Raw genomic sequence first — 13,867 nt, forward strand, 5'->3', positions numbered from 1 at the left:
GGTACCTACCCCACTGCAGCCAGTGGCGTGCACTCCATACATGCACAAAAGCACTGCATACCCTAACATTGATATATAACTCGAATAGGAGGAGAATTTGTGCCGTTTTATGCAATTTTCCTGGTGTATGCATACCCTGGTAAGAAACCCAATGCACGCCACTGACTGCAGCTTACAATCTAGGATCATGCCCAGAAAAACTGGAATATTTTACTGATTAACCATCTATTATTATATTTAATAATATAATTTAAAGGGATAATTATTTATACCGGCTATAACCAATTTTGAGAATTAATTTATAACAAAGAGAATAATTATTGGTCCAATAATGATACACAATAGTAATTACCAATTAGTCTAATATTTGTAATATTAATATAGCTTTGTTAACCTTTAAAATCCCTTTCTCTTTAACTCCTCTCTTTTATTAGTCCTGTACAGAGGTGATGTGTGTGTGAATGTCGCGGTCGATCTTTATCTTTTACGTGGAGTGTGCAGACACGTCTCACGTTTGCTCACCCCCGCTTTCACTCGTTATCATTTGCTTTGTATTGAATACTAATATTTGTTATTGTTTTTTTGTAGTAAGAATGCCAAGCACTATGAAAAACGCATTGCTTATGCGTTTCTAGCAGACAAACATGTTGATCTTTTTATCCAGCTAAGGAAAGATACTCTACTACCGACCAAAGACTCGTTCTAGATAAATTTCCTTTTGTGATATTTGTTCGTGAATCACACATCAGAATGCCAACGTGGTTCGTTGGGAAACATGCTAAGTATAGTAAACTATACTTATAACGTGCAATGTAAATAAAAATAAAATAATAATTATTATAGTTATTGTAGTTTTAGTTAGGAGCATACTCCGAAAGCTATTCTAGTTAAGCTAATTCTAGGCAGAATAAAATCATCAGCTCGTCTCCTAGAGCACGAGCCCGCCACGCGGAATATCTGGATCTGGCAGTCGTATAAGGAAAATAGTTAGAGCATTCGATAGCCAAATAGTTATATAGCCAAGGTAGCGTACGGATCGTTCGTGTTAACAATAATTTTCGTAAAGTCAATAAATAAAGATACTTTTTAACCGACTTATTAAAAAGGAATATACTTTTGCGATTCGATTAAGGTAGAGGGTTCGTAACCAAATGATGCTCGTCACATTAAAGCTGCTGGTGGTGAAGTGCCGGGAGAACTCCTCAACAATTAACGCCCCAGAATATAAAAAAAAAATATTGCAGAAGGTTATGAGCAAATGTTATTTGGCTATTAAAACTTAGATAATTGCGAATCTTGCCACTAAAAAGCGATGAAAAAAGGGAAACCCTCCGAAGTACCTAAGTATTTATACCTAATAGTTTCTAAGGAGTTGAGGCGTTTGAATGTACCTACTTGTTAAACTGATTAGAATTCATCACCAAATTTACACCACTCATAAAAAAATGGTAACTACTAGTTATTATTGGTAGGTACTAGTTTTCTTCGACCGCGATCATTATGGTTTTTTGCAAATCCCGTGGGAACCGTTTGTTTTTTGGGATACAAGGTATATAGATAGCCCCTGCTACTCTTCATCCTTTCAACTAACTCTATGCTAAATTCTATTTGTTGGAAGCTTAGTTAGGGCAAACAAATACACTTTCGCATTTATAATATTAGTATGGATTCCTTCGGAATTACAATTCCTAAGTATTTTTATGAAGGTATTTGACGAATATAGGTATATTCGTATATTCGGCTCAAACGCTAATCTGATCTTGACGAAAGGTAGCTGGCTTCATAGAGACATAGTTTCTATGCCCAAGGGATTGGGATTTACAAAAACATACATATTATATTGACCTAGCCAGAGAGAGCAAGTGAGTGCTCTCTCGCTCTTCTCTACGACGTTTACACACAACCGGTAACGTGCGGGCGACGCTAACATTGTTTGCTACTACGGTACAGGTTCATTTGGCAAAACCTGCAAAAACGTGGTGTCAGATTGACTCTAGCGTAAACGGTACTTTTTCATCAACTACTTAGGTAAGTATGTATTAGCCAAATTTCATAGGCCTATGTCGCGGGAAACGGAAAATCTGCGCGGACAAAGTCGCGAGTTAATAATTGCTGGTCCCCCGTACAATACAATGTTGCGCGTGCAATCTGAGTAAATAGTACCCAGGTTTGACTTATTAGGCACCCGCACGTCCGCACCTAGCCGCAGAGGAATGCGCCCATGTGAAGGCATTAACATAATTCTCTATAATTTGTCAGCTTGCTTAACTTTATTAGTGTTTCATATTTTCTTTTATAGAACATTTATGAGTTCCTAGGACCCAAGGAGGTAGCTGTCAACTTTAGTCTTTACTTGATTATTATTTACAATTATTGGAGCCCGCCAACATATTGTATGTTCCATGATAATCTTGGTTATTTAGACTCATCCGATGAATAATATTTCTTAGGCTCTCATATTATGAGCGGGTCATCCAATTTATCTTTATCATAAAATTGTACTATACGAATCATATCATCTGTTAACTTCGCATTGCGCAGATTTATTGTTGTATTTTGCAAATAATAGAAATAACGGCGGTCGCATACCTAATAGGGGTAAACCTATGGAAAATAATACTGACATACCTACTACAGAGTTGAGAAATTGAAGCAATTTTCGGCGTTTGTTGTATCTAGTGAATCGGTGCCTGGTAGTGCGGGTAACCCAGATATCGCACTCTTCTCAATTACCAGCGGCTCTCAATTACCGCACTCTCCCCTACCTCTTTGAGCTGCACATACCTATATACTTTTTTTAATGAGAGTATAGTAATTAGATGTAAAAGACACTTTTGGATTGTTAAGAGATATTATTCGTTTGAGCATACGCCTTATATTTATCTTTTAAATTGCTCTGGAGCTTACCACGATGTATCCCGCCCAGCACGAGTGCCCATCGCAAAATTAGGTTGACAATCTTTAGTGGGAATCCGCTACTCTCGCATAGTAAGTGATGACAGTACGTTTTATCTCGTTTGTGTTGGTGTCTGGACTAGGAATACTACATACTTCATATATTTGTTACTAGTAAAAACTTTGGGTTATCAATTTTGTGACATCAGAGAAAGCTCATGTCGAACTGATTTGCTCTTATTTTGATTTGATCGAGCGAAGCGAGGCTTAGTTTTTGGGTGAAACTGCATTTCGTCGACCTGACCATTAATTTACAATGATAGTAATTCAGTAGTGTCGAAAGAAAGGTAAACTCTGGCTGCCTTCAGGAGGTACGGGACGAACTAGTAACACTTCAATGTGACATGATGCCATTTTGACAGGAGCTTTCCAATGGAACTGCGGACCTGATTTCTATGTTCTTCAAGATGCAAGCTATAGCTTGTGCAAAATATCGTTAAAATCGTGTTAGATTCTCAGCTGATAACCCGCAAATAGAAAGGTAACTACTATGTTTCCCTTACTTACTTATTTATTTACTTATTTATTAGTAGGGTTACACCAATTACACTAATTAAATACATAGCAGTTTAAAACGAGAACAAAAAAAAAGAAAATACAAAAATAAAAACAGAAACAAAAACATAACTACAACAATTCAATCAACTTTACAATAGTTTTTCCTAATAGTAATTATACTATCTTCTCAAAAAAAATCAAAAAATAGCTAAGCCAAAACTCTTCGCAAATATGTCACAGTAAGGTGACTCCGTCAGCAGTGCATTTAGCGCCGAAAGACTGCGAGAAATGGGAGATCTAACGCGGGACACTGTGCCACAAGACGGGACGGCGAAACATTTGCGTTGGCGACACAGACGTAATTGACAGTAATTACTAGGAGCAGATAAGCGGCACAACTTGCTATGAAGCTCTGGACAGTCTATCCTCCCAGTAAGAATCTTGCAAACAGTAACGATAAGACGGTCATAAGCTCGTCTTGTTTCCAGTGAGTTGAAGCCCAAATGACCAAGCAGAAATCTTGTAGGATATAGATAAGGATAATATCCTTGAAGGCGCTTGTAAAGGTACCTCAGAAAGGCTTTTTGAACTTTTTCCAATAGAAGAGCATATGTACTTTCATAAGGATTCCAAATATAAGAGCTAGCTTCCAATTTGCTCCCTTGTGTTTATCCTCGATAAAAATTGCCTTCTTCGGCAATATAATAACAACAATAATATAAAAAATTAAATATAAACCACGATAAATAAAATAAATAATTATCCTTAAACATAAATAATATAAAATTAAAAAGAGAAGAAGGGAGCAGTGAACTATCACGGGTCATCAAATGATCGAGACATAAAGGATTTGGATAGATTTAGCCTCTCTTATAGCCAACAGCAAGGCATTCCTTAACAGCCTGAATATTGAAGGACTTGTGAAAGAAAGAAGAATTATAAGAAGGCACCTTTAGGATCAGTTTCCTTGCAGTGCGGAGAACTTCACCTGGCCGACCTACAAACTCAAAATTCTCGTTTAAGTAAGGCGGAGTGGAAGGATAAATAATAAACATTTATTTAAACTAAAAAAAAAATGGGCAACCACTTGAGACGAGAACGAAATTGTGATACATGGTCATATTTGCGTAACCCAAATATGAAACGAAAGCTGATGTTCTGAAGTCTCATTTAACTGGTCTTCAGTTAAGTTAACATAGCTTGCAAGTTGCGTCAACATAATCAAGAATATGAAGGAGGAAAGTCTGTGCCAACATTATCTTGGAAGTAATAGGAAGAAAAGATCGAAGTTGACGCAAGGAGCCAAGTTAAGCAAAAGTCTTTCTGCTGACTTCATCTAAGTGATTTGACCGACGCCATTAAACTTAATATGTGGCAAAGTAAACCAGTCAACTCTCGAGACCAGGTTTCGACTACTGATAATTATTGCCTGAGATTTACCAGGATTCACGGATAGGCTATATTGAAATTAATAAAAAAAAGAACTGAATTTTACATTTCTTTAGACGATAAATAAAATAATTATAATATAATATTTTTTTGTAAATTTATACAAAGATCAGTAAGCAATTGCATCCAGATCTCAATGGAAATGGGAATTATTGAAAGTTTTGGATTAGGGCTGCTACCAACTTCATTTAAAGATAATGTATGTTAGTTACTTTACCTATACATTTTATTCACATAATTTAAACGACAAACCTACCTTGCTGCTGAAATATTCTCCAGCTATTTTTTATCTGTCAGGTTTAATAAATACCTATTGAACAACTTCAAAAACAGGAGGAGGAGTATATTTTACAATTCATTGCAGGATTCAGATCAAAAGTTGTCGAACTTATGAAAAATTAATCAATTTCGTTTACCAGCATGGCTGGCATGGACCGGAGACAATAACCTCCCCGGGGAAAGGATAAAAATGCATCTCCCACAGCTTTATCAACTCTCAGAGCACTGGCGCACAAGTGGAAATACTATGCATTCTCCTCCATCCCACGCTTTAGCAGATGGGAATTTTAGTTATATATATATCTTGTCAGGGATATAATCGGGGGATATAATTCTTGTCTCCTGCCCGTGCGAGCCCTGAGGTGACATTAGAAACTGATAAAGTGGTATTGTTTTTATTTATTTTTCACATATCAAAATATTATAGCTTTGTTTACTACAAAAATAATTATAAAGGTATATTAAGATTGCTTTCGATCTCAATAGTTTTATTAGCGTACCTAATCAGTTGCCATTATTGATTACCTTCGGTCAAATGCGTAAAAAAAACTAAAGTAACTATAAAGTTCATTCATTTTATTATGGAAGTATATTCGTGTGATATCTGTTTTGGTTTGGTCTGCAAGTATATAGCGCGCCTCTGACGCCTCCGCCTTGTTGCAGCTGAACGTGCAGAGCTCGGGCAATGCGGGTGCGGAGTACGCGTCGGGCGTGGGGTCGGCGCTGTCGGGCGCGTCGGGCTCGGCGTCGTCGGGCGCGCAGTCGCCCGGCTCTCCGCCGCACGCGCACCTGGCGCTGGCGCACGCGCACGCGCACGCACACGCGCACCACGCGCACGCGCACCACGCGCACCACGCGCACCAGGCGCCGCACCAGTCGCCGCGCCTGCGCACGAAGGAGGAGGACCTGTCGGCGCACGGGCGCGCCAGCGCCGACGGCGGCGCGTCGTCGGAGTCGGAGGGCGAGTGCGGCGCGGGGCGCGCGCGCGCGCAGTACGTCAGCGCCAACTGCGTGGTGTTCACGCACTACGCGGGCGACGTGGCCGCCGTGGTGGACGAGCACTTCGCTCGCGCGCTCGCGCTCGACAAGCCCAAAGGTGAGGCTGCGGCGCATTTATCATATGAACCCAATTCCGGTCCACTACAGGGCACGGTCCCCTCCCACGGTGGAAAGAGTTTAGGCCGTAATCCACCAAGCTGGTCAAGTACGGATCGGGGACAAGTATATTATTTGGATATTATATCCAGACATGCGATAATGCGCGGACACTTGATAAAGCTGTGGGAGAAGATAACATTTGGTCCTTTCCCCCGGGGAGGAAGAGTCTCCTAGCAATGCTAGCCATGCCGGGATCTTCATGATGCCCGCGCCAAGGGAACCACATAGGTACATACCTATGTGGTTCCCGTGGATCTTCTCGCACCAACATTTCATTAGTATGGATCTGCAATACATACTAATGAAATGTTGGTCATATTTATGGTATTTTTTTCCTCTTTTATATGGAGGGTAGAGGTAAGGAGAGTCATCTTATATGGGAGAAAAGTTGAAAAAGTGTCCAGTGTATGCGCTAAATAACAGTTCAAAAATCCTCCACAATGGCGCTGGTGGATGCACAGGGTATGGTATGAATGTAGCAATCGTAGATGAATTGAAGTATGCCGAGTTAAAAAATTTAATGTCATTATCGACTAAAGTAGTTAATGATTGAGAATTTCAACAACTTACGTTGTACAAAATATTGTGGTAAATATAACCATACTTCCTTGTATCTCCATACTTCCTTGTTTATTTTTCAAGCCTACTCTAACAATATTTATATTTGGCGCTTCTTTTAAGAGTTACCCTGATGCAAATGTGGCGCCATCCTAATTTAATACATTTTGACGACACTTTTTCATTTACACAGATACCTTACCTCTACCCTCCATACTCTTTTATTTCGCTGTCAAGCTCCATCGTTATTAAAACACAGATGTAGTAATTTGCTAAAAGCTAAATAAAAATTATTCGTTATCAATCCGAGAATCGGATCGATTCAATTCTCTTTTTGTGCCTGTCCACTACTGGAGGTTGGCCGTCAGCTCAGCGAACTTCTCGCGGTCTTGCGCAGTATTCTACTAGTCAAGCCTTTTCATTTAATTTTGAGGGTAGTTGTGATTTTAATCAAACACAGTTAAGAAGTAAGAACACTCCCAACGAATTCACCTTGTAAACGAAATGAAATGAAAAAATTTAAATCGGTTCATCCGTTCGGGAGCTACGATGTTACAGACGAGACCTGCTGGTTCACATCCAACACGCGGGTGCGAGTGCGGTGTCGGGCGCGGTTTTGTTGGCAGATTCATGTTCACATTTTTAGGTTTTTTTTGTCACAGCAGGATGAGTGTCAACTGTTTTGATTCTAGCCTAAACAGCACAAATAAACTCTAAGCTGCATTGAAGGACATGACAAGAATAAATTATGATAACGTCCTATCGTTTCTAGCGGCAAGTTACTCGTAATTCTGGTTGAACTAACATGACGTGGCGAGCGAATCGCAGCTTGCGCACTACTCGCGCCGCACCTGCGTGTGTGCGTAACTCTAAAACATTAGCATATTATTGTGTGTGCTTGATATTTGGTGACCGCGACCGGGCGCGCCTCCGCCTCCGCAGCCGCGAGCCAACGTGAACAAGCACTCGCTCTTATAACAAATCGTCGTTTTTGCGTCGGGGTTAAAAAGCGTAGCTTGATGAAAAGATACAAGTGTGGTCCATTTTTAAATTTCGAGCGTCTTAAACCTTGCTGAGTGAAGTGAAAGTCAAAGCAGCTAATAACTGAAAACACTCAGTGAACACTCGGCGGCTGCAGCGTCACAGCTTCTCAGTGACGTCACTCCCGACGTCACCCCGAAGCTGCCAGCGCGGGGCGCCACTGGCTGGCCGGAGAGCTCAATAGACATCTTAAATTAGAACGCCTCATCAATGCCAATAGTCGATAATGATCGAAAAGCTGCTTCGCGTAGTGAATATTTAGATAGAGTTTGTTTGATAAGCTATGCGGGTACGTGCTATCTCCAAATGCGCAGCGCTTGGGCATCGTCTGAGCGAGCGCGCCCGCAGCCGCGAGACCATCCGTATGTTTGTTTGCAAACGAACGGTCTCTGTCTTGAAGGAAACATTATGAAATTATTTCACCGTCTTGTACTTAGGCATTTTTTTTCTGATTTCTTTCTGATTTCTAAAAGTTCTTTTGGAAAGGTACATGGTTTTGACTGTTTTGCAAATTTAACTAACGGTTCAAAGGTATTTTGACCTTCGTATGTAGAATATGCAAATTAAGCCAGAGCAAGTCAGAATCAAGAAAAAGCAAGCCAGCCCTGGCTTGCTTTTTCTTGATTCTTATTTTAAACCCTCGTAGCTTAGTTTAAGTTTATAACTATACTATTGTAGTACACCATGATCTTACTATCTATACTTATAATAAAACTGTAACTGGAAGATTTCTGTAAATTTAATATATTTTGAAAATTTTGATCGGGGGGTGCTTTATAATCGATACTGAGTCCAAAACAGGTTTTTATTTAATTTTTGTCTGTCTGTCTGTCTGTCTGTCCGGGCATATAGGATACTTTTTGTCCCGATGAACAATAAGTTTCCTCCGGGAAATGGGATGAAATTTTTTATAAAGTTTACTTCATATCTCCGGTTAATGTGCACCGATTTTAATAATTCTTTTTTTGTTTGACAGTGTGTACTACCAAGAATGTATTGTCTTTTTTTAATGAAGATCTGATAAATATTTTCCGAGATCAAGGACATAATTCTTCACTGATAGCACCAAGTAGCAAGGCATATGGGACAACGATCGAATGCATGCGTACCATCCTACTAATATTATAAATGCGAAAGTTTGTGAGAATAGATGTATGGATGGCTGGATGTATGTATGGTTGGATGTTTGTTACGCTTTAACGCCACAACGAATGAACCGATTTGGCTAAAATTTGGCAGAGATACATACAATATACTTAGTCTGGAAAAGCTCATACATAGGCTTCTTTTTATCCCGGGAAAGCAAACAGCGTCTACTAGTGTTGCCCAAATGCAAGAACAAGACGAGACTTAGCCAGTCTTGGTCTTGGTCTTGCGCCAATACACCTGGTCTTGGTCTTGGTCTTGGTCTTGCGCTCCCAGTCTTGGTCTTGGTCTTGGTCTTGCAGCAAGAGTCTTGCAAGTCTTGCAATTACCTATTAGTCTATTACTATTTATTAAAGTTTACTTTAAATCTTAGAAAAACGTATTAGAATTGGAACATTGTGAGCTTGAATTAACATAGCCATAGTAAAGATCAAGCAGATTAATAAATAACTGAAGATTTGATAAGAAATTCGAAAATACAACTGACCTATATGTCGTTTTCCATGGAAGTAACTGTTTCTTAATAAACATTTATGATTTATAAGCTTACATTTGCTAAAACATGTAAAAAAACAAATTAATTACAATAACTTGACTGTATTTTAAAGAACAATACTTATCTGTCTAGAAAGAGATTGAACCCTCAACTTATAAGAAATTTAATAAAAGAGTTTTACGATTTATCATTTATTTGAATAAAAAATAAAATACAACACAAATCAACAGCTTTATCATTAGGTTATGATACTTTATATCAATTCTTTTGACCAAGAATTAATACAAAGTAACCATCTGGCTGACTCATCACTTAACCTATTTCTATGTTTTCTAATTACTAATGATGCTTTAGAAAATAACCTCTCAGCAGGTACTGAAGTTGCAGGTATTGAGAGAAAATCACGGGCCATTTTCGATAAAATCGGATACTCTGTCTCATGCGTCCTCCACCAATCTAAAATCACCAATCTGAAACTTATTTATTCTTTGGAACACCTGTAGGTACTCTTAAAATTCGAAATTATTTTGCATGAATAGTGTCAAATGTTATGATTTCGGCGCGGCGGCAACGATTGTTTTAGATTTCAAAAGAAGCCGCCGGCGCGTGTATCATAACCATGTACTTCCGAAAAGCGGCAAATTTCTTTGAGAAGTAAGTACAAAACCTTTGATGCCGCATTATCAAAGTGCCGATGGTTAAAACATAACTATGCATGCACTCAGTTTGATTTTAATAGATATTTTTTTATTCGCTATGTTTATGGTATTAGTCGTAATGCGCATAGGTCCAGTTTTTCATATTCTTTGATATAGTTTTTTGCGTCTCATAGAATTCCTAAGCGTACCTACCTACCTATACACCGAACTGTTACACCTAACTACTCCGTGAAATAGCGCTAAGTCCTAGCTGCAAGACGCAAGAGTCTTGCAGGCTATGTCTTGTTCTTGCTCAAGTCTTGCACGGTCAGTCTTGGTCTTGGTCTTGCTAAAAATACGCGGTCTTGCTAAAAAACGCAAGAACAAGACCAAGACTGCAAGACCAAGACTGAATTTGGGCAACACTAGCGTCTACAGGATAGTATCGCTATTTTTTCAGCATTTGTCTTCCAAAATCCGCGCAACGGAGTTTTGTATTGACGTGGTTTTTTGGATCGGCATAATTGAAATATTATAAAGCTTTTAAATTTTGTTTGGTTGAACGCGCTTATCTCAGAAAATGCTGTTTCGATCTTTTTGGAAGTAACAAAGGTGCCTATACAACATCACGCTACGACCAATGGCTACTAGGTACTATAATTAATGAGAAATGTTGCATAAACTGCAAAATATATCCTTTTTGAGAGATTCTGATGCGTGCGATGCGTGAACGGTAAACGTTGCGCCCAACGACGGAAGTACGTAGTAAGTATATCGGAATTGTCGGAATTGTTGTTTCTTGAAAGTTCTATAAAACAGTCCGCGACAACATACGACTACTTTTTTAAGTCGAATAATTCGCGGACGAAGTCGCGCGGGTCCGCTAGTCATGTAATAAATTGTGAGTAGGTACGTAATAAAACTACCGTCTGTAGGCCGATTTGAACAAAGAAATATTTCACCCGCGACCCCTAACCTTATCTTAAAATCTCAATTCAGTTATTAGTTAATTGCCGTCATGTCGCTGTCTCCATAGCATAAAAGATAAGATGACGCTCAACGCATATACTTCATATCATCTTAATTAATAAAATATGTACACAAAAGTTCAACCCCTTACTTTTGGCTGTACCTCATTCAACACCGGAATTCTCCATTCACTCTGGAAAGACCTACGAGTATTTCCGTGCAATACAATATTGTAATCATCGGGAACTACCCATTACCTTTCACCTTTGCGGTGTTGATGACAGACGGTGAGTCGGACTTTTAGTACCTACCTGTATGATAACATGCCTCGAAGGATTATGTGTTGAAGCTGAGCGAAAAGCGACCACTGTCAAGCCGCTTCCGAGTTAATAGGACTAAGGAATCTCTCCACCAAATGTTAGTCGCTAATCAGCTTAAGTTTTACATTTTGACGTCATACCGGCCCCTAGGAGGTATTCACCTAACTCATCAAACGCATACCGGCCGAACCGGGAGAATCTCTTTTAATTAAAAGCCAAGTAACGACATACGGGCGCATGACCTCGGCCCCCGGTGTTGCTCGCAGTGGCCGCCTGTGGCCGGGTGCGCCTGTGCAAACCACTGCTGCGCAACGGCCGCGTGTCTTTTTCCCGGGGACATTATGACAAGTGCGTTTGACCGGTGGTGATTTATGTGATTTCTTGCGTCCGCGGCCGGTTCCCGGGACGGCCGGCGCGGCTTCCTGGACACGTTCGGCCGCGACGGGTTTGCTAACGACCGGCGAGCTGCGGTACCGCGAACCGGCCGCAAAAACCTCCGCCTCACTTCGCAGAAGGGGCGCGCGGCGTTCCCGCGAAGCGCTCGCTAGATAAATCACTCGCGGCCTTAATTAAACGGGCTTAATTGCGCAATACACGGAGCTTCTATTGCCCCTCCCCCGCCGCGGTGCCGCACATCCTCTGCCCAGGCCCCGATGAACCCGCTTCATTTGACGGGCCATCAGAGCCGCTTCGTTAGCTCACCTAATCGCTTGCGATTGTTTGAATTCGTAGAAATCTATTTCAATACTGTAACATCCACATAAAACGTGAGAGATATCTATCGGGTAGGTATGAAACGTACGTCGACAACGTATCGGATATGAATGGCATTCGCCGTCCCGATAGAAAAAAAGATCGTCGATGACGCAACGCGGACCGGTCCGCCGCCGCGCCGTAAGAGAGAGGGGGAACCAAAAACTGGGTCGAATTGTGGATTCACTGCCAGGCCAGCCTGGGACATAGCTTCGCGGCCGCGATTAGGAAAAACGAGGGACCATTACTTAAATGTCGGCGAAAGGAGCCGCGCGGCAAAAACAGCATGGCGACCGCGCGCCCGAGCCTTTGAACCGCCGCCGGCTCTGCGGTGCGGCCTCCCGGCCGAGGGCGATACGTCGCGCTCTGAAATATTATTTCATATCTCATGTCCAGAACACTAGCGTTCTTTATATAAACTGCAGGTTGAAAACACCACAATACGCCTCAATACGCGCGGGTGGTAAAGTATTCTAATTCAAATTCAAAGTGTAGTGTAGACCGCTTGACAGACTTAATACTTTTATTTATGCATGCACCTAAATTCAATACTTTACATTAAAATTTAAATTATTAGTAAGTAAAACTAACAAATATTTTTATACGACCAAATAGGCTGTATGGTCAATGATGTTTGCCCGAAGGGGACAGGTCCAAAAATAACAAATATTGATGAAAAAAAGTGCAATCTCTTTAGAAATATTTTTAGATTTTTCATCTCATTATTTTTCGATGTGAGAAGAAGTAGGTATGTTCAACGCGGGAACACAACATTCTCATCCTCGACCAGTGTTGCTGCATTTATAAAGTTTTAGTCAAAAGTAATTCATAAAAACCACTCAAAACGGAATTATCGATGGATGGATGGATAACATAAGTATTTTGAAATTTACGAAGTATCGATAAGGCCTAATTGTAATAAATTTTTGAATTTTGAATGGACTGGGGATCAACATTTAATGCAGCTATGATTATGATGACTAAGTAGGTATGTTAGACGATCTCCATGGCACAGTGGTGAGCGCTGTAGTTTAAAGTTAGAGGCCCGGGTTCGATCCCCGGCTGGGCCGATCGGGCAATTTAAAATTTTCCAGTTACCTCTGACAAAGAGTTCGGTGCGATATTGAAGTTTAATAAAACTGCCATACCGCCTAACATTTGAGCCCGCTACCATCTTAATCTGCATCATCACATCACCAACAAGTGTTAACTACAAGTTAAGTTGAATAAAAAAAAGTCCTGCAGGTAAATTAAAAAAGCCTATTACGAAAGAATGCCTATAAAGAATGTTGAAGTCTTCGTACTATTTATCTTGCGAGATTTGCGAAGTAATTCAAACTTGAATGAATAGAAGTCACCGGGGCGTGGTCTGAGGGGTGCTGCTGGCTCTGTGGGAGAAGAGCAATCAAGTTATGACAAGTTTTTCGACAAAGTCCAAAGCTCGATCGAAAACAGAAGAATGGAATCGTTTTGCCTTAATAATAAACGTGGCATAAAATATTATAGTTCCGCAGTGGTTATTTACTCGCACTGCATAGGTAACTAAATCAAAATTCAATAGAACTATTCCTACGCTACGCCCATATTATAAATAAATTGAGTTTTAG

General features: G+C 40.3%; 1 protein-coding gene across 1 annotated transcript in view; it reads left to right on the plus strand.

Annotated features, from left to right (window-relative positions):
• LOC120625654 (protein vestigial) overlaps window positions 1–13,867 on the plus strand; it is a 38,087-nt gene that overhangs the window by 5,352 nt on the left and 18,868 nt on the right. Inside the window, exon 2 of the mRNA XM_039892756.1 lies at window positions 5,845–6,277. Coding sequence (XP_039748690.1) covers window positions 5,845–6,277 — 433 coding nt within the window. The remainder of the gene's footprint in view (window positions 1–5,844; window positions 6,278–13,867) is intronic.

The sequence above is a fragment of the Pararge aegeria genome, chromosome 8, assembly GCF_905163445.1.
Source record: "Pararge aegeria chromosome 8, ilParAegt1.1, whole genome shotgun sequence".
Lineage (NCBI taxonomy): Eukaryota > Metazoa > Arthropoda > Insecta > Lepidoptera > Nymphalidae > Pararge > Pararge aegeria.